Source organism: Vulpes lagopus, chromosome 7 (assembly GCF_018345385.1).
Source record: "Vulpes lagopus strain Blue_001 chromosome 7, ASM1834538v1, whole genome shotgun sequence".
Lineage (NCBI taxonomy): Eukaryota > Metazoa > Chordata > Mammalia > Carnivora > Canidae > Vulpes > Vulpes lagopus.
In genome coordinates, this window is record NC_054830.1 from 80,041,326 (window position 1) to 80,066,426 (window position 25,101).

Consider the following 25,101-nt stretch of genomic DNA (forward strand, 5'->3'; position numbering starts at 1 on the left):
TTTCTGGAGATGAAGCAAATGCCTGAATTCTGTATAGTAAATTAACAAGTGAGAAATTTTAGCAGATAGAGGAAGAGGGGCCATCTAGACAGTCTCATTTTTCCCCCCAACTCTTACATCTTTTCACGTTCCTTTTTTAAGAATTTCAGCACTTATCTTCTCCTCTCTGTTAGAGGGCCCTATTTCTTCATTTAGTTCCTATTGAATTGCCCCTCACCAGAGTCTAAGAGCAAGAATAATTTCTTTTTCCCAAGTAGTCCGTAGCATCTAGCACATAGTAGACGTGCAGTCAATATGAGTTGATTATGTATTTTATCTAATAAGAATCTTTTTTTTTTTTTTAAGATTTTTTTTATTCATGAGAGACACAGAGGGGCAGAGACACACAGGCAGAGGGAGAAGCAGGCTCCATGAAAGGAGCCTGATGTGGGTGGGACTCCATCCTGGGTCACCAGGATCACGCCCTGGGCTGAAGGTGGCGCTAAACTGCTGAGCCACCCGGGCTGCCCTATTTAATAAGAATTTTTTTTTTTTTAAGATTTTATTTATTTTTTCATGACAGAGAGAGAGAGAGAGGCAGATACACAGGTAGAGGGAGAAGCAGGCCCCATGCAGGGAGCCTGACATGGGACTCGATCCCTGGACTCCAGGATCACACCCTAAGCTGAAGGCAGTGCTAAACTGCTGAGCCACCAGGGCTGCCCTTTAATAAGAATCTTAAAGAGCCTAGTCACACTTTATCTTTTCATACATGCATATATTTGTGTATAAATTTTTCATATTGGTTGGATTGGTCATGGTCTGTGTACTTTCCAAATCCTTGTAATTTTTAGAGATAAATCTTGAAGAGATACTTTAGAGCATTGTGCTAAGGGTTACCACCCTAAATAAAGTTATTTCAGACACTTCCTTGCTGGGAGAATAATGTGCAGGCAAATCTGGATGTGGAGGGGAAAGAAAAAAAAAAACCTTTTTATTTAAATAATTTGTAACTTATTTTTTCTAACTTTTATGTCCACCTTCTCAGTAGATCAGTAGATGTTATGGTTACAGACCTCCTTAATTGCATGTTACGTGTGTCCCCACGCCCCCCTACCCCCACCCCCGAGTAATATATGGGACTATAGGGTTAGGGAAAGGATGGTGAAGCCTTTCAGTCATTTTCACCAAATCTGGTTCTGTTGTGCTTCCCAGAAAGACATGAACCCAGTTTGTTTGCCTTAACTCAAGAATGGGAATAATAGTTTGTTTTAAAAAATGATCATTCTAAAAAAATAAAAAATAAAAAAAATAAATATAAAAAATGATCATTCTAGTGCTGAACAGCAGTGATTTTCCTTCAGGAGGTAGTACCAGTCCTTGAATGGTTTAAGGCTGTGTGATAGTCCACCAATCATGTATATACCATTATTTTTCTTAGCAAGTACTTATTTGTTAAACATTTAGATTACTTCTAGTTATTTTAAATTGTTGCTATTATGGTACTGTGATAAACATTTGTGCATGTGGCTTTTCCTGTATTTTGGTGGTATTCCCATATTAGAGTAAAACGAGAATTTATCAGATGAAAGATTGCTGACTCAAACTGTTCAAATAGTTGATAAAATCTATTTGATTACTTTCCAGGAGATTAACATTTGCCATCATGAAAGCAGTGAGAATATGTGGATTTTGAGATAATTTGGATTTGACCTTTTCGTTTTTTAGGTACCCAGACTTCACCTAGAGGAAGGAGTAAAAGACCTGGTGGGGTCAACACTAACTACCTCACTCTTCATTTTTTGTTTTGTTTCGGTTTGTTTTCCTTCTGAAAGGCTGTGATTTGAGTGCTTTTGACTAGTTGATAATGCTGCTAGTAACAATGAACAATTTTTTTCCCTGAAGAATAATGTGGTTGTTTGGAGAAGACTATTGGCTTTTAGCAATTTATGTTGAAGAAAGTAGGTTATTTTAATGTGTGGCCTAGAGATCATGCACCTGCCTATTCTCTATCTACCTCATCTTTATAAGAAAAATGTAAATGGGGATCCCTGGGTGGCGCAGCGGTTTAGCGCCTGCCTTTGGCCCAGGGCACGATCCTGGAGACCCGGGATCGAATCCCACATCGGGCTCCCGGTGCATGGAGCCTGCTTCTCCCTCTGCCTGTGTTCTGCCTCTCTCTCTCTCTCTCTGTGATGACTATCATAAATAAATAAAGAAAATATATTTTTAAAAAAAAAGAAAAATGTAAATGAATGAAAAAGGAAGCTGCTACCAGGAGCAGCTTTGTAGAGTGCAAGTTCCGAGACAATATCTGGACCTAAGCCCTTGTGTTATTTTTAGCACCATAACATAATAATTACACTCTTCAAGACAAAAGTTTAATTGTGGGTTATTATATTATGGTTTACCACACAGGGAAAGGCCACATTAAACAAAAGATGGCCTAACATAGTACCATATTGGTGCTTAAAAGGTTAAACTATTCTGTAACTTTAGTCTTATGAAACAGGTGGTTTTCTCAGTTATGCTGGGTAAATTTGACATATAGTTATATGTAAATAAACATTAAAAATGAGAAGTGTGGGGAGTTGCAGATTTATCAGGTCTCAGGGATGTTTCCTTTATTGGATTTTTAAAACATAGGTTGCATGCTGAGCAAAGACTTAAGTTACTGTATCTTTGTAATGTTCAACAGTTCCCAGGTTAGAGAAAAAGAGAATTGTATCAGTTTCCAGATACAGTATACAGTATTTTAAATGAGGAAGATTGAGGGAAGTAGTGGAAAGTTATGTCAAATAATTTATGTAGAAATACTTAAAATAGCTTTAAATAGACTTTGTGAAATAGTTTTTTCTTAATCCAATGAAATTGCAAGAAGGAAAGTTACTTTTTATTTATTTATTTATTTATTTTTTTAATTTTTATTTATTTATGATAGTCACAGAGAGAGAGAGAGGCGCAGAGATACAGGCAGAGGGAGAAGCAGGCTCCATGCACCGGGAGCCTGACGTGGGATTCGATCCCGGGTCTCCAGGATCGCGCCCTGGGCCAAAGGCAGGCGCCAAACCGCTGCGCCACCCAGGGATCCCGAAAGTTACTTTTTAAAGGAAGTTTTATTTATTTAAAGTAATCTTTGCACCCAGCATGGGGCTCAAACTCAGAACTCTGAGATCAAGAGCCACATATTCTTCTATCTGAACCAGCCAGGTGCCCCAAATGTTACTTAAAAAAAATTTTTTTTTAAAGATTTTATTATTCATTAGAGATACAGAGACAGAGAGGCAGAGACACAGGCAGAGGGAGAAGCAGGCTCCATGCAGGGAGCCTGATGTGGGACTCCATCCCGGGTCTCCAGGATCATGCCCTGGGCCAAAGGTGGCGCCAAACCACTGAGCCACCCGGGCTGCCCACTTTTAAAATTCTTAAACTACAAGGTGTTTTAGTGGGTTAAGCATGAAATTCATTCATTCATTCATTTCATTCATTGAGCATGAATTTTAGAGCCAGATAGACTTAGCTTCAAATTATGGTTTTGGTATTTATGAGATAGCATGGCTTTAAGCAAGTCATTTAACCCTGACTTGCAGTATATAAAGATCAGAGAGCCAGTTCAGTTCCTAGTATGAAGTTCGCTATTACCAGATTTTAAAAACTGCTGTGTTGCTTAGATATAAGTGTCTTAATTTAGATCTTTCATCAAATTAATACAGCTAAGATTCTGGAGAAGAAACTTTCTTCAGGTGTGGAAGAGCAATTTCTGTTCTATTCGATACATATATGTCCTGTTAATTTTCTATTGTGTGTAACAAATTACCACACACTTAGTAGCATAAAATATGAACCTGTTACCTCACGGATAAACACATGGAACAGGAAATCTTGACATGGGTTAGCTGCAGGGCTGTTAGTGGTTTTACCTGTCTGATGCTGCCATGTCAGGAGAGGTTTGATGTCCTCTTTCAAGCCACTGGTTGGTTCAATATGGTTCTTGTAATTGTAGGACTGAAGTCCCTTGTTTTCTTGCTAGCTGTCAACTGGTGACCTTCTCAGCTCCTACAGGGTGCCTTCTTGTCTCTGCAGCATGACCCCGTCCTGTTCATATGTCTTCTAACAACATAGTGGTTGCCTACAGGGTTGACAGGAGAATCTCTTCAGGAAGAGTCCGTTCCTCTTTTAAGAACTTTTTCTAAGTCGGGCTTACCTTGATTAACTTCAAATCAACTGACGTGGGATCTTAATTACACTTGAAAATCCCTTTACTTCTGTGAATGGGTTCATATAATTAGGTTATATAATTTAACCTAACCATGGGAACGAAATCCACTGTATTTACAGTCCTGCCTACACACCATGGAGGGATGGATTATATAGATGTGTATCAGGGGTGGGGATCTTGGAGGCCTTCTTAGAATTCTGCCTCACAGGGACACACAGAATGATTATATGTGATTTTATACAGTGGGTGCACCTGTATAAAACCCCATCTTTCATTTTGTCCTTGATCTGTATTAACTACAGTATCTTAAAAAGGATTTATTTATTTATTCATTTATTTATTTATTTATTTATTTGACAGAGAGATTGAGAGCATAAGCACAGGGAGTGGCAGGCAGAGGGGGAGGAAGAAGCAAGATTTCCATGGAGCCAGGGAGCTAATGGGATGTGGGACTCTAGGATCATGACCTGAGCTGAAGGCAGACACTTAACTGACTGAGCCAACCAGGCATTCTGCAGTATTTGAATATAGCTTTTCTCCATTGTATTGTTTGTCCTCCCTTTTTTTCTAGACAGAAGGAGCTTCTGACCAAAGGAAATTGTTGTGGGTAGGAGAGGAATATGCTTGAAAATTATTAACTTATGAGCACTAGGGCCAGAGTTTACCAGTTTCGTTCTTTGTTTTTTTTTTTTTTTTTTTAAGTTTTATTTATATATGACTGAAATCTTAAATTTTCAAAGGAACAAAGTATAAAAGAGAGGAACCCTGATCCTCTGATATTTGTTCTCCAAGCTAGCTACTTGTACAAGTAGTTTATAAGAGTGGTACTCATGCAGACTGTTTCAGGTATGATAGTTGAAGACAGGTGAGCTTTGTAAAAGTCTTCAGGGCAGCCCCCAGTGGCTCAGTGGTTTAGTGCCGCCTTCAGCCCCGGTCCTGATCCTGGAGACTCGGGATCGAGTCCCATGTCTGGCTGCTTTTTTTTTTTTTTTTTTAGACAATTTTTAACAATTTTTAGAGAGAGCCTGCTTCTCTCTCTGCCTGTGTCTGCCTCTCTCTCTGTGTCTCTCATTAATAAATAAATAAAATCTTTAAAAACAAAACCAAATAAAACAGTCTTCAAAGATACCTTGTAAATTATAAGCTTAAGAAGATTACAAAAGAAAAACATGAAACTGACATAAAGGAAGATACTGTTTTAAGAGAATTGCTTTATTTTTAAAGATTTTATTTTTATTATTTATTCATTTAAAATACCATCCTTATAGTTTGGCTGCTTTGCACCTTTTTAAAAAAAAAAAAAAAGAAAAAAGAAAACCAGAATAAGCTCCTTGAGGGATGGGATTCATGTTTTATCTTTTGTAACAAACTCTTGATTTGCAGGAGGCAATCAGTAAATATTCCTTAATTCTGCACTTCATACTTCGTCATAGAATATTAGCACATTTATGTTTGTAAGTGTAAAGATAAGTTTTAGCTCATGTTGAAAACATTTTGTGAATTCTAAAGTTACTGCCCTCAAGTGATTTTGCTTTTGCTCCTAAGAAGGTGTTTGGAAATAATTTTAGTCTTACCATCAAGCTTGGTTATCTGCTTACCAGGCTCATAGTAAACCAGAAACAATTTATAAAGGGGTTAAGGAAGGCTATTATACAAGTAGTATTAATATAATTAGCATGCTACTTCATCATCTGTCTCTGCCTTCCTTTCTGCTTACTTCTATACTGCCTAGCCAAACTGAACATTTTGCAGTTTCTTGACTATACTGCTGTCTTTTGCCGGTTACCTCTTCATAGCACCCTGTGCCTAGCATTATCATAGAAAGATGATATTCTGTACATTGTACAGTGATTTGCTTTTGTTTCTTTTTCATAGCATACACTTCTTGAAGGTTGTAAACCATGCGGGTCTTCTTGGTTTAATGTCTATCACAGAATAGACACTTAGTATATGTGCTGCCTAAGCAGCACAGAATAGACACTTCTGTGTAAGAGAATGAATGAGGCAGTGAAACTGAAAACCAGACATGTGGTTTAAAGCACATGGTCTTCAATGTAGGGGTAAGCAAGTTCACAAAACTTAACTCCCAAGGGGAGTTTACTCCACAGCACAGTGGAACGAGTGATGCTCATGATGTCCATGATTAAAAGTCCTGCAGATTTAAGTTGATATTACGTATGAGTTTAAGGGAATTAACCTACAATTAAGTCAGGCATTTAAAACATGCAGTCATTTGCTTTGGGGTTTATGATCTTTATCCTTTTTATGATTTTACTTGTTCATTTGTGAGAGACACACACAGAGAGGCAGATACATAGGCAGAGGGAGAAATAGGCTCCCTGTGGGGAGTCTGATGGGACTTGATCCCAGGACCATGGGATCACGACCTGAGCTGAAGGCAGACACTCAACCACTGAGTCACCCAGATGTCCCTCCTTTATTCTTAAGGTCACCGAGTTTGTGTTGAATAGAGCTGAGATGTCCACAAACTCTTCTTTCTTATGCCTATGGTCACTATAGAAGTTTTGCTACCAATGTTTTGAAATCTCTTGTTGTCTTTGCATGATCATAAAGAAGGTTAATTAAAAAATAGGATGAAAAATATTATCTTAGTCAAGACAGACAGTAATCTTTCTGTATTTAAGATGCATGATTTTATCTCAGGTTCTCTTAACATGAAGTCTTCCCTATCCTTTAGAATTTTAGAATTAATACCAACGGAAGAAAATATTAGTAGATATTATATGGGAAACATAGGAAAGACTTAGCATTTTTTAGCAGTGCTGTTTGGTCTTTTAAAAAAGTTTTTGTAAAAGAGATCTGTTGCCAGAGGCAACCTTTGCCATCCTTATATTTGTTTTGATGTTTAAGATTAATTTTTAATTTCTTTCCAGTCTCTGCTAACACAAATACCTAGAAAATCCAGACTGTCCTTCATAGACATGATTCTCCACATTGGTGCGGCTAGCCATGAACTATCCTTTTCTTCTCCCTCTTTTTCCCAGATATCTCCCGGGGCCAATTCAACACCTCTACCTGGCCATCCTAACAAGGTGATTTGTGAAAGGGTGAGACTTCAGAGCCTGTTCCCTCTCCTCCCAAGTGATCAGAATACTACCGTTCAAGAGGATGCTCACTTCAAAGCTTTCTTCCAGGTTCTTATATATTTACCCTTTCCCTATGTAGGGCTGAAAGTCACAGATACATTTTAGGTTGTTTCTAGGAAGGCTTAAAACAATATTCTCAGTATCATCTTCTTATTTTCTGTTGAATGTGGGAATAAGTATTCTTCTTAGAGGACTTCTTCAACTTAACTTTTTAGCCAGCTTTTCTGAAGAATGTTTGTCTTCTCTTGAGCTGCTATTTATTATTTGACCAGTATTAATATTCTTGTATTTTGATCTTTTGGTCTTAATCACTTGTCTTAATAGGCCAAGTTCTATCGGAAAGTAGAAGATATTACAGATGTATGAAATTGTGTTGGAATGGAAAAATGGAAGCATGCAAGATATTTTTAAAGCTGTCACTACTTATTAGCTTAGTGCCCAGAGTTTGATAGTGATGTATATTTCAAAAAGAAAACATGGTGACTTGCTTTCTATCACTTTTGATACCTGTGGGTAAAATGTGATTAAAATTTTTGTTATATATGAAATGAAAATAGATTAAGGCAGGTATTATCATTAGTTTATTGACAAAATTGCTAGGATGTGCTCACATGAATTACTGGCAACTCAGTTTCCAGTCCATTACTCCTAGAGAAGCATGGTTTAGTAATGGAAGTCAGTATTAATATTACCAAAAGGAAACTAGTTATACAGTGGCTTCTGGATATTAGAGTTGTGGGCCAAGGCATGTATTTATATATATATATATGTATATATATCTAAGGAAGTGAGAGTTGCTAATCAAAGCCAACTCATTTTCTCTTTGTGTCAGAGTGGTAGTTTGGGGCTTGGGACTAGTTCTGAAAGAGAAATGCTTGTGGTACATTAAATTGGATATATGAAATTTCTGAGAATAACTTTGTAGGTGATCCAGGGCTCTTCAATATGATACTTCTTGTTGGAATTTGTGCCAGGTTTTCCCCCTTTTGCATGTATTCTCTCTCTCTCTCTCTCTCTCTCTCTTTGTACTTTTCTAATAATAAACCAGTCATGGATGGTTTTATAGATGAAGAAATAGGCTCAGGAAAGCTTTCTGAGAGGCCCAGTTAAACAGGTAGTTATTGGCAGAGCACCTTTTGTGATTTCTTATCTACTAATAGCATATCATCTTTAGATAACAGATATTTCTGTAAACAGTGTAGTATATGTTAAGAGATAGTTACTGTATTGAATCAAATGGAGTATTGACTACCATTTTTGATCCAGCATTGGTCTATAATAGCTCGATATTTAGTAAACCAGTATAGCTAAGGAAGAAATTTACTATCTTCACTGCTGCCACCACTAAACAGTTATTTGTTGCTTTCTTTGTTTTTCATACTTTGAGTCTTCAAGCATTAACTCAGTTATTAACTTTAAACTCAAAGAGTTGCGGCAAATTTAAATACGTTTTGAAAACAAAGAGCCAATTCCATTTAGTGTTGCAGAAAGGTGGAAGGTGGTATTGTTAAATTTTTATTTATAGCCCTAGTTAAACTTAAATCTTTTTTCTAACTTTAAAAACAAGGCCCTCAGTGTACTTGGCTTCCAGGGAAGACTGGAGATTTTTCTCTGCCCACTTCCTGGCTTACCATTGTTCAACATGAAGCAAAGTAAATCCTTACATCCCCTTTGAGATGCTGTCACATACCTTCAGCTAATTCTGATAATAAAATTGGGTGTGATTTCTTGTTCTGATTATGCTTTTCTCATCTTTAGAAAACTTAGTTGCCACGTGAAAGGGAGAAATCTTTTAATGTGTTGTTTTCATTTCTTGGGGTTTTTTTCCCCCAAGTTCCTTCCCTCTCAGCCTTCTCTGCTTTTCCTTCCCTTTGGAATACTCCATTTTAAACAGACTCAACTACCTCTTACATTTTTTTTTCTTAAAGCATCCTTTTTATTCCCTTATCTTGGCTGAAACTAGTCTCTTTTCAGAGGATATCATTTTCCTTGTAATCTTGTGTAGGAGTAAAAAAATTGTTGCCCCTCACCCCGCAGCATGGAAATTGATTATGTGTCTAATAAGTGGGATGGTCATAGAGGAGAAGGAAAGTGTTTGATACTCTTCTGAATCCTTGTTTCCAATTACCAGTCATCTTTGAACAAGAATCTCCTGTTTTTGAGCTATATTTGTCATTCATTTCCCCTCTATCAATTTAAAGACCTTGTATTTTGCTCCTTATTTACTTGCTTGTTCTATATTACTTAGTCAAAATCTTTCAAATTTTGCATACTCTTTTTTAAAAAATTATGAAATATTTTATATATGAAAGTTATAAAGTAGACACATGTATAATTTAAGAAACGCCATCCATCTTAAGAAGTCAACCATTACCATTACCTTAGAAGTCTTCATATGACCTTCTATATTCTATCTACCTGCTGCTCCATACTTGTGCCTTGGTTAAAAACTCTGAATTTAGTGTTTCATACCCCCTTGCTTCTCTTTGTGGTTTTACCACATGGCAGTATCCCTCAATACTATACTGTTTAGTTCCTGAACTCAATAAAAATGATATCATACTATGTATTTTTGTCTTCTTGAGGTTCATATTGATGCATGTGGACATGTAGTTGATTCATTTTCCTTTTAGTATTTCATGTTGTATGAATATATTGCAGTTTATTCCCTCTTTTTGATGGATATTTCCAGTAGTTTCCAGTTTTTTACTATTACTGCAAGTAGTGTTGCTATGAATATTTTTGTATGCGTTTCCTGGTGTACACTTAGTTGATATTTTAATTTCTATACAAGTGGTTGCTTTGTGTATTTATCACTCTGGGTTTTCTTACAGAAGAGATAATAGGTGTTGGCATATTGGCATCTATAAAAATATTTACTTACAATCAAAGTACCTCTTATAATTATTTCAGAAATTTAAAGTTAAGATATAATTAACATACATAAAATTCACCCTTGTTGTGTACAGGTCTCTGACTTGACCAATGCATGCAGATGTGGAACCACTGCCACAATCAAGATAGTAGAACAATTTCATCTTTCTCCAAAAATTCCCTCTTGTCTCTGCTATTAACCTCTTAGAGTTTTAAAATTAGCAGTTCCGGTACCATCAACCAATTTATTTTTATTTTTTAAAAATTTTATTTATTTATTCATGAGAGACACAGAGAGAGGCAGAGACCAAGGCAGAGAGAGAAGCAGGCTCCCTGAGGGGAGCCTGATGCAGGACTCCATCCTGGGACCCTAGGATCACACCCTGAGGCAAAGGCAGACACTCAACCATGGAGCCACCCAGGTGCACTCAACCAATTTATTGATTGTGACTGAAGATAGTATGCTTTCATAAAGCAGGTACATTGTGGAGAAGTTAGATTTTGGGTCTAGTACAACCCTCGATTTCAGGGTTGTGTGTGTGTGTATGCGTGTATATGTATTCTAATGATAGCTATGTGACACTTCATTTTGTAAATTTATGAACATTAATTAGGTGATTGAAATTTTCATGATTTATATGCAGAAATAGTCTAGGTTTCTGAAGGAGAGGACTAATTATTGTTTAAAAAAATCTGCAGCAAAGTTACAGACTTAATAAAAATTTCAGCCAAAGTCTGAGTTTCATGATTTTAGAAACCTTACAGAGTTATCCTAAATTCATAAGAAAGATTTTCAAAGAAAAGACGGGAGAAAAACTTTTTTGAAAGTTGTTGTAAGGGGTGTTACTCCATAAATGATACTAAATCATATTACAAAGAAATAGCTCCGTGTCAGTGAGCTCTTTGTTGTTGTTTTTTCTTTTTTTTAATATATTTGGTTTAAATTTAATTTGCCAACATATAATATAACCCCCAGTGCTCATCTTATTGTGTACCCTTCTTAGTGCCTGTCACCCAGTTACCCTCCCCCTCTCCCTGAGCTCTTTGTTGTAAAACACAGTGGCTGTTGTTCAGTCCCCATCCTTTGTCACTTCTCAGTTGAATCCTTGAAACTCCATTTCACTGGCTTCTATCAACACACTCCACCTTCTTCTCATCAACTACTTGGCATAAAATATTTTTTAGAGGGATCCCTGGGTGGCGCAGCGGCTTAGCGCCTGCCTTTGGCCCAGGACGCGATCCTGGAGACCCGGGATCAAATCCCACGTCGGGCTCCCAGTGCATGGAGCCTGCTTCTCCCTCTGCCTATGTCTCTGCCTCTCTCTCTCTCTCTCTCTCTGTGTGTGTGTGACTATCATTAAAATAAATAAATAAATAAAAATATTTCTTAGAGTTTAGTATTGGGCTTCCTTTTCTTTGTATAAATTAATTGGGGAAAATTTTGTCCATACCTATAGTTTCATTAACCTACCATTTATCTGTATGCCCAAAACTAAAATTTCTGGTCTCTGAGCTTTGAGATAGCCACTCCTTGTGGCTATCTCAAAGGGATCTCTTAATTTCAAGTTGTTCTTTATTTATATCTTCTCTGTTTTCACTGGTTTCATGTTTATGCATCAGGTTTTTTTTTTTTTTAATTTTAACCATTGATTTGTGTTTACAGCTTAAAATTATTATAGTTACAGATTCATGATAAAATCTAGTGCTTTGGTGGAACTAACATACTATCTGAAAACAAATTATAGCATCAAGGTAAATCAGTTTTTATGAACCAGTGATGTATTTGTGATTAAAAATTAAGAAAGGGATGCTTGAGTGGCTCAGTCAGTTAAACATCCAACTCTTGATCTCAGCTCAGGTCTTGTTGATCTCAGTATCATGAGTTCAGGCCATGCATTGGGCTTCACACTGGACATGGAGTCTATTTAAAAAAAAATTTTTTTAAACCAAAAATAGGGCATCTATAGGTTATTCAAAAATTAGCCATGTGAAAAAAAAAAGAAAAAAGAAAAAAAATTAGCCATGTAGGCCTCCCAAAATTCAGGGAGGCCCAGAAGTTGGACTACCAGTTGTGGCCAATGATGATAACATCATATTTTCTTCCTGTTGGATTCTGTTCATTATGATGGAACTGGACTGCTATCCCACTAGAATCTCCTAAGTCCTCACTGCACATAAAACCTATTCCTTTCTTTGGCCTTTCATGAAAAAACAAACTTGGATCATATCAAAAAACAAAGCTTTGTTTTTTTTTTTTAATGCATACTTTTGAATATATAACATTTAAAGCCTCTTTCCCCTCTACATATATAAATAAGATAATATCCCAGGAAAATGTATTGTTAGTCTGGTTATGAGTTTCAGTTTTATTCTGAAATCTTCTGAGCTGAGGAATATGAGATCTATACATTAGAAAATTGAAGCCCAATGTGAATTATGTGGAACAGGACTATGCATTGGGTTGTTTAAGGACAGTGTAGGGACGCCTGGGTGGCTCAGCAGTTGAGCGTCTGCCTTTGGCTTAGGGCGTGATCCTGGTCCTGGGATCAAGTCCTGTGTCGGGCTCCCTGCAAGGAGCTTGCTTCTATCTGCCTGTGTCTCTGCCTCTCTCTCTCTCTCTGTATCTCTCATGAATAAATAAATAAAATCTTTAAAAAAAAAAAAAAAGAACAATATAATCATTCGTCTTTGGTTCATCTTGACTTAATAGGAACACATTAATCTGGATGTATTTTAAACAAAGACCAGATTGTGGAAAATTAAATGAGAGAATGCATAGAGATCATTTCATAAACCATACTGTGTGATTCAAATATGAAATTGTTAATGTCATGCTTTTCCCCTGCTTATATTCTTCCTTTGCAAAACAAACAACAAGAAAAATCAAGGTCTGTCTCAATGGTTATTCTCTATTATCAACTTGCTTTATATCGAATGTTTTGGTTTTTTAAGTACTTTCACGTGTATTATTTAGAATGAATGGAACTTTGTTAAGTGTTTTCTCACTCTGGGTCATTTAAACTTAACATTTGTTTAATTGTGAAATGAGAAATTTTATTTTTTGTCAAAGATAAGGCAGGTAGAGAAGGTCTGAATTTATTTTAACTTTTTAAAAGTTGTGATTGTGTTTTTATGGGGGGCGGGGGGTTGTTTAATGTGTTTTTATGGGGGGCGGGGGGTTGTTTAAGAGAGAGAGTGAGCAGTGGAGAGGAAGAAGGAGAGAATCTTAAGCAGGCTCCAGGTCCAGCACAGAGTCCAACAGAGGGCTTGATCTCACGACTCTGAGATCATGACCTGAGCTGAAATCAAGAGTCAGACATTGGGGCACCTGTATGGCTCAGTTGGTTAAAGTGTCTAGCTCATGGTTTTGGCTCAGTTCATGATCTCAAGGTTGTGAGATCCCGAGTCCAGCTCCATGCTGGATGTGGAGCTTGCTTAAAATTCTTTCTCTCCCTCTGCCCACCCCCTTCCTCAGTCTCTCCCTCTTTAGGGGAAAAAAAAAAAAAAAAGAGGGGCAGCTCGGGTGGCTCAGCGGTTTAGCACCACCTTCGGTCCAGGGCATGATCCTGGAGACCCGGGATCAAGTCCCATGTCGGGCTCCCATCATGGAGCCTGCTTCTCCCTCTGCCTGTGTCTCTGCGCCTCTCTCTCTCTCTCTCTCCATGAATAAATAAATAAATCTTAATTAAAAAAAAACAAAAAAGAGTCACATACTTAACTGACTGAGCCACCCAGACAGATGCTTAAGTGACTAAGCCACACAGGCACCCCGAAAAAATGGATTTCTCTTTTATGGCAAGTTTATCTTTAGGGACTTTTCCTAAGAGAGTCCCTTAACTTGGCTTGGTGGTTCTGAAAGTATAGTCCCAGACCAGCAGCAGCAAGCATCACCCAAGATCAATTTAGAAATGAAAATTCAGGCAGCCCAGGTGGCTAGCGGTTTAGCACCAACTTCAGCCCAGGGCATGATCTTGGAGACTGGGGATCGAGTCCCACATCGGGCTCCCTGCAGGGAGCTGGCTTCTCCCTCTGCCTGTGCTCTGCCACCCCCCCCCCCCCACCGTGTTTCTCATGAATAAATAAATCTTAAAAAAAAAATTCTTGGACCCCAATCCAAAATTTCTCAATCAGAAACTGGGGAGTGGGCCCAACAAACTGATGTTTCTGACACATGCAGAAGTGTAAGAACCACTGGTCAAGTTAATGGGAGTATCCCTACAGCTTTTTTTTTTTTTTTTAAGGTTTTATTTATTTAGTCACAAGAGACACAGAGGCAGAGACACAGGCAGAAAGAGAAGCAGATTCCACGCAGGGAACCCGATGTGGGGCTCGATCCTGGGACTCCAGGATCACGCCCTGGGCCAAAGGCAAGCTCTAAACCCCTGAGCCACTGAGGGATCCCCTCCCTTCAGATTCTGCTGTGCATATACCTGTCACAAGTCCTTTTGGTAGCATAATTCTTAACCAGTTTCTGTATTTCTAAACTTAGAGGTTCATAGGCAACCTCTGTGGGTAATGAAAAAATTGAACACTAAATCTGGTGTGAGAAGCTAACCTGAATTCTCAGAGGAGAAATCTCTTCTCCACTTCCCAGTCCAGACAGAGTAGATGTGTTTTCCTATTAATTCTCTATGCCAGTGAACATTTTCTAGTCTGCCCTTCTTTATTAAATTTTAAGTAGGGTCCATGCCAGCTGTGGGGCTTGAATTCACGACCTTGAGGTCTCACCTGGATGAGCCAGCCAGGTGCCCCTCTAGCCTTCTCTTTTTTTTTGGAAGTATAGTACTTTGGAAATTTTGACTCTATGCAGGGCTCTCAGTGAGTGATAAGGCCATATATTCGGTGTCCCGCCTCAAAATAAAACCAACAGCTGGGTTTTCAGTTTTCTTCTTTGTTTTTGGTCCTTGGTAATTTTCCTTTTTTCTGAGTTTATTGTCGCAATTAAAAACTTTTTTTTTCTAAAAAAAAAAAAAAACTTTTTTTTAATGCATTATTTTTAGATGTTTCTATCCGGATTTTCGTATTTGGCCCATGATTTTGTCAAAACCAGAAGTCTTTTTCTTTTTTAAAGATTTTTCCTTATTCATGAGAGACACAGAGGCAGAGACCAGCAGAGGGAAAAGCGGGCTCTCTGCGGGAAGCCTGATGGCAGTATTCGAGCCCAGGACCCTGGCCAGGATCACGACCTGAGCCAGAGATGCCCCTCATTGGTTATTTATTGAGTTTTAAGATTATAGAGCATAACTGATTTTCTTACTAAAAGGGTAAAAACAAGAAATTTTAATAGCATTAAATCTAGGGAGAAAATAAGGTGTTTCTTTGTGGTTCTGAAAACTATTTTATATTTTAATTAAAATGACAGATTTGAGTTATTTTAAATATAGAAGGAAAATGATGTTTTTGGAATACCTCTGCTAAATAACTTGGAATGATCAAAAGTAACTATTTAGCAGTTTACTTTATTCCTACCAGTTTAATCTGTTCTGTTTTATATGTTTATCTCTTAAAATCTAATGTTATATTGTAGCCCTGTATACTGGAGATAATCTAACTTTTTTGGTACTGGCTGCAGGCACCAATTACTTTGCAACCAAAAGTGCTCTAATGCTCAAGTAATTAGAACTTCAAGGAATAGATTTGAGATAATAAAGGCTCTCTTAGAAAACACATAGCCCTCACCCAGACATTTGGTTAGTTTGTAATTTTGATAGTTTTTGTGAGATTGGATTGGAAAATTGAGTTGTGTGGGGAATCCTCTACAGTTACTAATTCAACTAAGAAAGCCATTCCAAATTTATATCTAGTAAACAATGCTGTGACCCTTGAAAACTCAACATGTAACAAGTACTGGTTTTGAATTATCCACTACTCCTATGATTTACTTGAAACTAACCCCCTGTCTTCCTCAAAATGCTGTAATGTTCTAGTTACGAACTGACAGTCTAGGTGAGACAACTGGATGGCTTAGTCCATTAAGCGTCCAACTCTTGATTTCAGCTGAGGTAGTGTGTCTTGTGGTCATGAGATGGAGCTCCACATTGGGCTCTGTGCTCAGTTCAGAGTCGACCTCAGATTCTCTCAAATAAATAAAATCTTAGAAGAAGAAAAAAACTGATGATCTAGATCAGTTGACTGTTTCTTTATCTGTTTTAGATAAATGTTATCTTATAACCCTTATTAGAGAAAACTAATGTAATGGACTTAAATAATAAGAATAAAGGAGCAAAAGAGTGTTATTTAGAATCAAGTCAAGGGGGGCACCTGGGTGGCTCAGTGGTTGAACATCTATCTGCCTTCGGCTCAGATAGTGATCCCAGGGTCCCCGGATTGAGTCCCACATTGGGATCCTTGCGGGAGCCTGCTTCTCCCTCTTCCTCTCCCTCTCCCTCTGCCTGTCTGTCTCTCTCTCTCTCTCTTCTCATAAATAAATAAAATCTTTAAAAAACAATTACTCTTCTCCATTCAGTAATATTCAAACTCTTTTAAATATCTATACTCAAAATCAATTTTTAAAAAGTATACATCTAGAGGATCCCTGGGTGTCTCAGCAGTTTGGCACCTGCCTTTGGCCCAGGGTGTGATCCTGGAGTTCCAGGATCGAGTCCCATGTCGGGCTCCTTGCATGGAGCTTGCTTCTCCCTCTGCTTGTGTCTCTGTCTCTCTCTCTCTCTCTCTCTGTCTCTCATGAATAAATGAATACAACCTTAAAAAAAAAACACACATCTAAATTTTCTCATAAGCTTCTCCCTTTGCCTGTGTCTCTGCCTATCTTTCTGTGTCTTTCATGAATAAATAAATAAAATCTTAAAAAAAAATGAATCAAGTTAAGGGCCTACCTATATTATACCCCTTCCTCAGTTGATCTCTTAGATGAGAATTGATCACTAAAAAGGTGACTTAAGTGATGGAGTAGCTTGGTGGAATTTCTCAGTTGGGTTGGAGTTTTAAAGAAATGGTCAAGGAGTGCCTGGGTGTTTTAGTCAGTGTCTGACTCTTAATTTTTGGCTCAGGTCATGGGATTGAGCCTGTGTCATGTTCCACACTTGTGGGTGGTTCTCTCTTAAGGTTCTCTCTTTCTTCTCTCCCTAGCATGCATGCTCTCCCTTACTCTCTAGAATGAATTAATAAATATTTAAGAAAAAAGTTGTTAAGTTCCTTACAATTGTTTATCACCTTATTGTGTGTCTTTATATGTTAATGAGTTTTATGATGATTTTTAAGAAACAGATTTTATTTTTCATTTAATATTTACTTTGCATCTCCCTTCCCCTATCCAGCATCTATTTTCTTTAAAGATAATTAATTTGGCTTGACAGCATATTCCACCTCCCCTTTACTTTATAAGGTAAATATATTTAAACACCTATGCATATATAGTAATGGAAAATCCTTGAAAGGTCTTATTAAGTTGATTGATTTTGTTGCATTGTCAGAGTGAAGATAGTCCAAGTCCCAAGAGACAGCGCCTCTCTCATTCAGTCTTTGATTATACATCAGCATCACCAGCTCCCTCACCACCAATGCGACCATGGGAGATGACATCAAATAGGCAGCCCCCTTCAGTTCGATCAAGCCAACATCACTTCTCAGGGGAACGATGCAACACACCTGCACGCAACAGAAGAAGGTTAGTTGATTACAATGTCTTAAATTTTCTTTCTTTGGTAGATTTATGAGTTTTGTTTTTTTTTTAACATGAGAAAGCATTATTTCTATGGGCTTTTTATAAACAGATCAACACATATATGTACTCATACACTCGAAAAACAACATGACACATTGTTGAGACTCCCACCACAGAGCATGGAAGTTAATTTAGCTTGTGGTTAACAGATGAAATTCAAAGAGGCTAGGCTGATTTACCTATAATCAGTCCATGCCATTATATAAGAATTCAGCTGCTTTATGGTTTAAGGCTTTCTGTGGGCTAGCCTGCAATCCTGATTACAGAAAAATGCATTTTATAGTTTACAACTGGAAGGAAGTATGGAGACCCTTGAAATGAACTACCTCTTTTCCATTCCATTTCCGTTTCTTCTGTATCCTTAAGGCAATTGGGAACTTAATTAGGTTTCTTAAAAAAACTGTGGAGCCTGTGGTATGAAAGACTGACTGAGATTTACATCAGCGCTCAGTCCTCTGTCATGGGACATGTCCCCTACTTTTCCTTCCCAGGGGAATCTTTCTTCTGAGCTGCTTCCTCTTTATGTCCTGATGTCATACATTTTTTTCTTCAGGGAAATTGTGTATCCTTGGAGTAAGACAACTGTTTGCATGTCTCGGATGTTAATAATTAAGAAATTTTGAAAATCTTAAGGTGTTACAGACTAAATGTTTGTGTATCTTCAAAATTCATATGTTGAAGCCCTAATTCTGAGTGTGGCTATACTTGGAGATGAGGACTCTAAGGAAATAATTAAGATTGAATGAAGTCATAAGGGTGGCTGTGGGGAGTCAGTCCAAAAAGGATTGGTATCCTTATAAGAAGAGACACCAGAGGGCAGCCCCAGTGGCACAGCAGTTTAGCGCTGCCTGCAGCACGGGGTGTGATCCTAGAGACCCAGGATCGAGTCCTACGTCAGGCTTCCTCCATGGAGCCTGCTTCTCCCTCTGCCTGTGTCTCTGCCTCTCTCTCTCTTTCTCTCTCTCTCTCTGAATGAATGAATTGAATGAACAAATAAATAAATAGATAAATCTATCTTTAAAAAAAAGAACACCAGAGAGCTTACTCTCTCTGGCAAGTGAGGAAACAGTGAAAAGGTGGTCATCTGCAAACCAGGAAGAGCACTCTCAACTTGATCTTAGATCATGCTGACACCTTGATCTTAGAATTATAGTCTCCAGAGCTATAAGAAAATTCATTTTTGTTGTTTAAGCCACCTAGTATGTGGCATTTTGTTATGGCAGCCCTAGGAAACTAATATTGCAGGATCATAAAGCTACCATTCCTTGTTTTCAAATGAGACAAAAATCTTTTGAGTTTTCTGTTTGGACACTAAGACTTTTACACTACCTGGTGCATTGTCCCCCAATTAAATGGGAATGTTTAAGTTAAGATAATGTATGTCAAAACAGGTAAAATATTTTATAGCTGTTAAATAAATAGCATGAGACAATATGGCTGGTTGTTTCAAGGTTACACTCTGAGCACCTACTGTAATCTCTTCTTCTTTGGTGAAATGTATCATACTTTCAGGAGAACATGTAAAACAAGCATACACTTAAAAGGATAGTAGACAAGTGTACCAACACCCAGATTAAAATAGAACGCTGTTAATAACTTCAAAAGCCCCTGTTCATCCTTCCTAAAGGATTAACCCTGTTCTGTGATTTGACATCCTTCCCTTGTTAATACTTTTTAACACTGGAATGTATTGTAAAACAATATATTTTTAGGTTTTGCCAGTTTTACTTTCATTTAAATGTATTCTTCTTTGATTTTGTTTATCAAACATTCTATTTTTAATGTGGATGCCAGTAGTTTATTTATTTTTACTTGGTATAATCTTATATTGATATGCCATTATTTATGTATCCATCTACTATTGGGTAATGGTGATGCTCAATTTCTTACTGTTAAAAAGTTATTAGGAATCTCTTATGTACACATTTCCTGGGAGTACAACTGCTGGGTCATAGGAAAGGCTCTGGACCAGAAAGGGAATGTCGAAAGTGTCTATTTCCAGATGGTAGTAGTAACAAGCTATAGGTTGTTTAAATTGAAGAGAAGTGTCATGCTCTAAGCTCATGGAAACACAGGAGGAAGACAGGAGCTCCAGAAAACTAATTTACAGGCTTATTCTGCTCAGCACTGTGTGTTATTCCTTACTCCATTCTCAATTTAGTACTTTAGGTTAGCTGTGAGCTTAGCTGCCAGATTTTCTTCCAGAAGGAGGCTGTGCAAGCAGATAACAATATTCGACAGCAGTCTAACATAATTACAGATACAAACATGAGCACACAAAGTGGAAGAAGGGCATTCAACTCAATAAAACAAATAACAGTCAAATAGAATAGACAGAATTTTTGAATAAGTCTAACAGAGAGAGACCAGAGGATTTTATAGTCATAAAAGTCAACTAGAAACCTTGCTTGGGAAAAATTTAGAACTCAGTAAATGTGCAGAAAAGGTGTCCTAGTTTCTGAAAGATCAAGTGGAGAAATTTTCCCAGATGTAGTGTAAAAGGTAAAAGGAAAAGTGTGGATAAAAAAACATTTAAATATAGAGACAGAGCCATCAGTTTTAAGTATGTCTAAAATATTTTCAGATGGAGACAATTCAAGGGACCTTTTAAAGGAAATAATGCAAAACCATTTCTCAGAATTTAAGAAAGACAGTGTTAAACAAGATTTTGGTGAACTTGCAGAACACATGCCAAGAATAATAAAAATTCACAAATATTCCAAGACAGAAGCTTTGAGTTCTGCCAGCTGATGTATCACTAGTATAAAGAGAAAACATAAACACATTTCAAATATTCAGAGACAGAATTGACCAGCAAGAAATCCTCTCTGAAAGAATTAAAAGTTGTACTCTCTCCAGGAAGCAGAAGAAAGAATTCAAGAACTATGATTCAAGACCATTGGTTAGCAAAGGAAATGAAAAAGACATACTATTAAGTTTGAATAAAGGTCTTTTGTTTTAAAAAGAGAACTGCAGAAAAGATCTGCGCACAAGATGGGGACAGAGTGGAGAGAAGAGTGTAATAAGTTTAATTTCTATCTGCCGGGAATGCTGAGTAAATCTAGATATTTTTAGAAAAGTGGAAGTATATATTTAAAAATTCAGGGAAGTCCCTAGGTGAATAGAAATACAGAATACAGAACTTTTACACACACAAAAAAAACAGATAATGTATATAGAAAACCCAGTCACCAAAAGGCAGGTAAGAGGACAGAACAGCTTTGTGGTATTTACAGATAATAAAGTAATATGACAAAATATGACAAGGTCAACTGAAAAATATTTGTCCATATTTTATCATTATTTCTAATTTCTAAATTTTTCAATTATTCTGCTTCCTAAATGTTGTCACAAAGGCACAAATATAGTGAGAGGTCATATAGTAAAGATAAAGGAAACAAATCACAAAGAGACTTGAATGTCAGCAGAAGGGCTTGGATCTTAATTTGTTTTTTAGTTTGCTGTTGGAATGGTTTTTGAGTAGCAAAGTGAGGATAAGTGGCAGCAATATAATAAAACAAATAAGGGCAGCCCGGATGGCTTAGCGGTTTAGCGCTGCCTTAGCCAGGGTGTGATCCTGGAGTCCCGGGATTGAGTCCCACGTCAGGCTCCCTGTAGGGAGACTGCTTCTCCCTCTGCCTATGTCTGTGCCTCTCTCTCTCTCTCTCTCTGTGTCTCATGAATAAATAAAATCTTTAAAAAATAATAATAATAAAAACAATACAGGGGGCCCTTAAAGTTTATGTATAGGTCGAATAGATTTTCAGGAGATGAATGATCTGAGCACATGTACTTTATTTAAGATATATATTTTTCACACCTTAACATCTAGTAAGGACTTAGAATTGATGGTATATCATAGTTTGATTGACAACTTTTCCTTTTAGTGATACATAAAACAGTCCTTTATATTTTTAAGATTTATTTTTAAGTAATCTCCACACCCAATCCAAATTCACGACCCTGATATCAAGAGTTGCACGCTCCATCAACTAAGCTAACCAGGTACCCTAATAAAACAGTCCTTTAAAATATTTTTACAGAAACAGGGGCACCTGGGGTGGCTCAATTCGTTGAGCGTCTGACTCTTGGTTTTGGCTCAGGTCATGAACTCAGGGTGATAAGATTGAGCCTCGTGCTGGGCTCTGTGCCAGGCAGTGGACCCTGCTGAAGATACTCTCTCCTCCTCCCTCTGCTCCTCCCCACCTCCCCTCTGCCTCCTTCTCAAAAAAAAAATTAAAAGATATGACAATATATAGTGGGATATCCTGTATTGGATTCTCAACAGTGAGGAGACATTGGTGGAAAAACTAGTGAAATCTGAAATATGCTCTGTTTAGTTAGTAGTACAATACCAAGGTTTATTAATTTTAGTAATTGTTCTATGCTTATGGAATATATTAGCATGAAGGAAAGCTGGGCAAAGGGTATGCAAAAAACCATACTAAAATTACTTCAAAACATTTAAAAAATGAGTTTTAGGGCAGATGGCATCTTAAATTCAATGAAATACAGTATGTAGATTTTGAAACAAAAATATGTAGATTTTGCAAAAAGAGACATAACTAAAAATAAAGCTAGAGGAAGCAGTTAATGGAACAAGAACCCAGAGAATGGTATCAAGAGCACTATTGAAGAGTTCATGTTGCAAAGGCGTGTCATTGTTCTCTTTAAGATTGGGCAGTTGGGAGTGAGAAGAAAGAAATATGAGAGAAGTGACCTGATCTCAGTAAAGATTGCTAAGGTGACTATATGCAGCTATGTCTGGAAAGGGGCTCTTTTGGCCTCTTTTGCACAATGTAGAGTACATTTGTTTATTTGTTTTATTTTTAAAGATTTGTGGGTTTTTTTGTTTTTTGTTTTTGTTTTTATTTTATTGAGAGAGTACAAGAGAGAGCACAAGCAGTGGAGAGGAAAAAGCAGGGGTACCTGTGGAGCAGGGACCCCGATGTGGGGCTTAATCCCAGGACCCTGGGATCATGACCTGAGCCAAAGGCAGGTGCTTAACTAACTGAGCCACCCAGGTGCCCCTGTAGAGTACATTTTAATGAGGCCGCTTTTTTGAATTGCATGGTACTGAGCCATTGTAGAAAGCAGTAGAGATGAATTTTGGAATTGTAGAAAAGTAGAAAATGGAAATCTATTTACAATAACAACTTGACAAAATTTGTATTAAACTGTATAGATGACTGTGATTGCTGTAGGGGGAGTAAAAGTAGTTTCCTTCATAAGCAGTTTTTAAAAATTCTGAATATTATAGGAATATTTATGCTGACACTATCTGCTATCATTTCCATTTGTAGCATTTACTGAGTTACTGTTATATTTGCATTTGTCAACAAATTTAATGTTTTTTAGTTACTTTATATATTTTCTACTTGCATTTTAAAAGATTCTCATTTTGAGTATGTAGGAACTTTTTTTCACCTTGATTTTTTTTTTTAAATTGAAGTACAGTTGACACACTTTCAGGTATATAACATGATTTGACAAGTTTGTATATTATGCTATGCTCATCACAAGTGTAGCTACCATCTGTCACTATACAATATAATACCGTTGACTGTATTCCTTATGTTGTACCTTTCATACTCATGACTTGCTCATTCCATAACTGAAAGCCTGTACCTCTCACTCCCCCTTTACTCACTTTGCTCCCCCTACCGCGCTCCCCTTGGCAACTACCAGTTCGAGGAACTATGTCTTTCTGTATATCTTAGCCAGATAGACAAACATGAAGTGCTCATTAGGCATATATGGAATACTGGCAAGAAACATGCAGATTAAAATTTATGTGTTTATAGGATAAAGGGAGCAAAACAATGGGTTAAACCATGTGAAATTGCTGGTAGCTTGACTACTTTTTTCTATACAAAGGGCAGTTTCATACATTTAAACCCCTCACAAAGTGACCAGTAGTGAGCTATTGATTTCTCATATTTGCAGAGCTGAATAGCATTTTGCTCTTTTCTTTAAAAGAAAACATTGTTTAAATTTTAAGCTTTTAGTGCTGGTGGGGAACCACAGCAATTATTTAATACTCAAGCTTTTGCCTTAGTATAAACTAGTGATGCATTGCAAAGAGAGACAATACAGAATCCTTATGGATCACAACAGTAAATATTACAGTGACTTTTTTGACATTTGCTATATTACAGTCCTCCTGTCAGGCGCCAGAGAGGAAGAAGGGATCGTCTGTCTCGACATAATTCCATTAGTCAAGATGAAAACTATCACCATCTCCCTTATGCACAGCAGCAAGCAATAGAGGAACCTCGAGCCTTCCACCCTCCGAATGTATCTCCCCGTCTGTTACACCCTGCTGCTCATCCACCCCAGCAAAATGCAGTAATGGTTGACATACATGATCAGGTACAGTAACAGAATGTCCAGGAAATACAGATGCTAAAAATTGGTGGCAATTTATTGAGGTGATTTGTTTTTTGTTGTAAGTTTCTTTTTTAATTTTACCTAAAAGGAAATAACTTTCCCTAAACTGAAGCTGTTTTAGATAAGTTCATTCTTCTTAATTTAAATTCTACACAGCTCAGAAGAAAGTTGAACTTTAAAAAATTAGGAGCAAGGTTATGAAAGCTCAGAATGGCTTCATGTATTAGTTGGTTGGAAATCACTGATAACAATATTAATTGAAGGTAACAGGCAGCTGGTGTTTTGAATATGCATTTCTATTTCCCTCTCCCCCCGATTCCCCCCCCCCCCGATTTCTTCTAGAATAATTCAGTAGGCAAGACCGTAGGGGTGCATCCTTGCTGATAGGTTTCCATGGGTCTCCAAAGAAACAACAGGTAGAAGACTTCATTTCTCTTTGTACCTGCCAGGAACTGAGGGACTAGTCAAGGAGAGGGTTTGTCAGTCTTCAGAGCCTCAGAATAAAGACCAGAATTGCTTGGATTTCTGTAGAGTTTCTGAAGTCAAAAACATCACAAATCTAGATACACCTAATAAACTTGCTGAAAATCTTTCAAGTTTATAGACAGGAGAAATTAACAAAGGAAAGAGACTGAGACTAGTATCCGTTTTTTTTCATCTGCATTAAATAATGGGAAACAATGAACAGACTGTACAATTGATAGAAAATAATTGGTAGAAAATCTCTCTCCCAGGCACCATCTTCTGTCAGACATCTTCTACCGTATGTTAATGAAACACTTCAAAAAATTGATCATGGAATAAGAAGTTCAAAAAGAAAAATTTTTCTAGGCCGCATTCTTTGTGAT

General features: G+C 37.3%; 1 protein-coding gene across 8 annotated transcripts in view; it reads left to right on the forward strand.

Moving 5' to 3' along the window:
* RNF38 (ring finger protein 38) overlaps positions 1-25,101 on the forward strand; it is a 136,836-nt gene that overhangs the window by 85,693 nt on the left and 26,042 nt on the right. For 4 of the 8 annotated variants that reach the window (XM_041761945.1, XM_041761949.1, XM_041761948.1 and 1 more), the window contains 2 exons: positions 17,613-17,806; positions 24,022-24,235. In XM_041761945.1, coding sequence (XP_041617879.1) covers positions 17,613-17,806; positions 24,022-24,235 — 408 coding nt within the window. Of the gene's footprint in view, positions 1-7,203; positions 7,354-17,612; positions 17,807-24,021; positions 24,236-25,101 lie in introns of all 8 variants that reach the window. The other 4 variants (XM_041761950.1, XM_041761952.1, XM_041761947.1 and 1 more) reach the window with 3 other exon arrangements.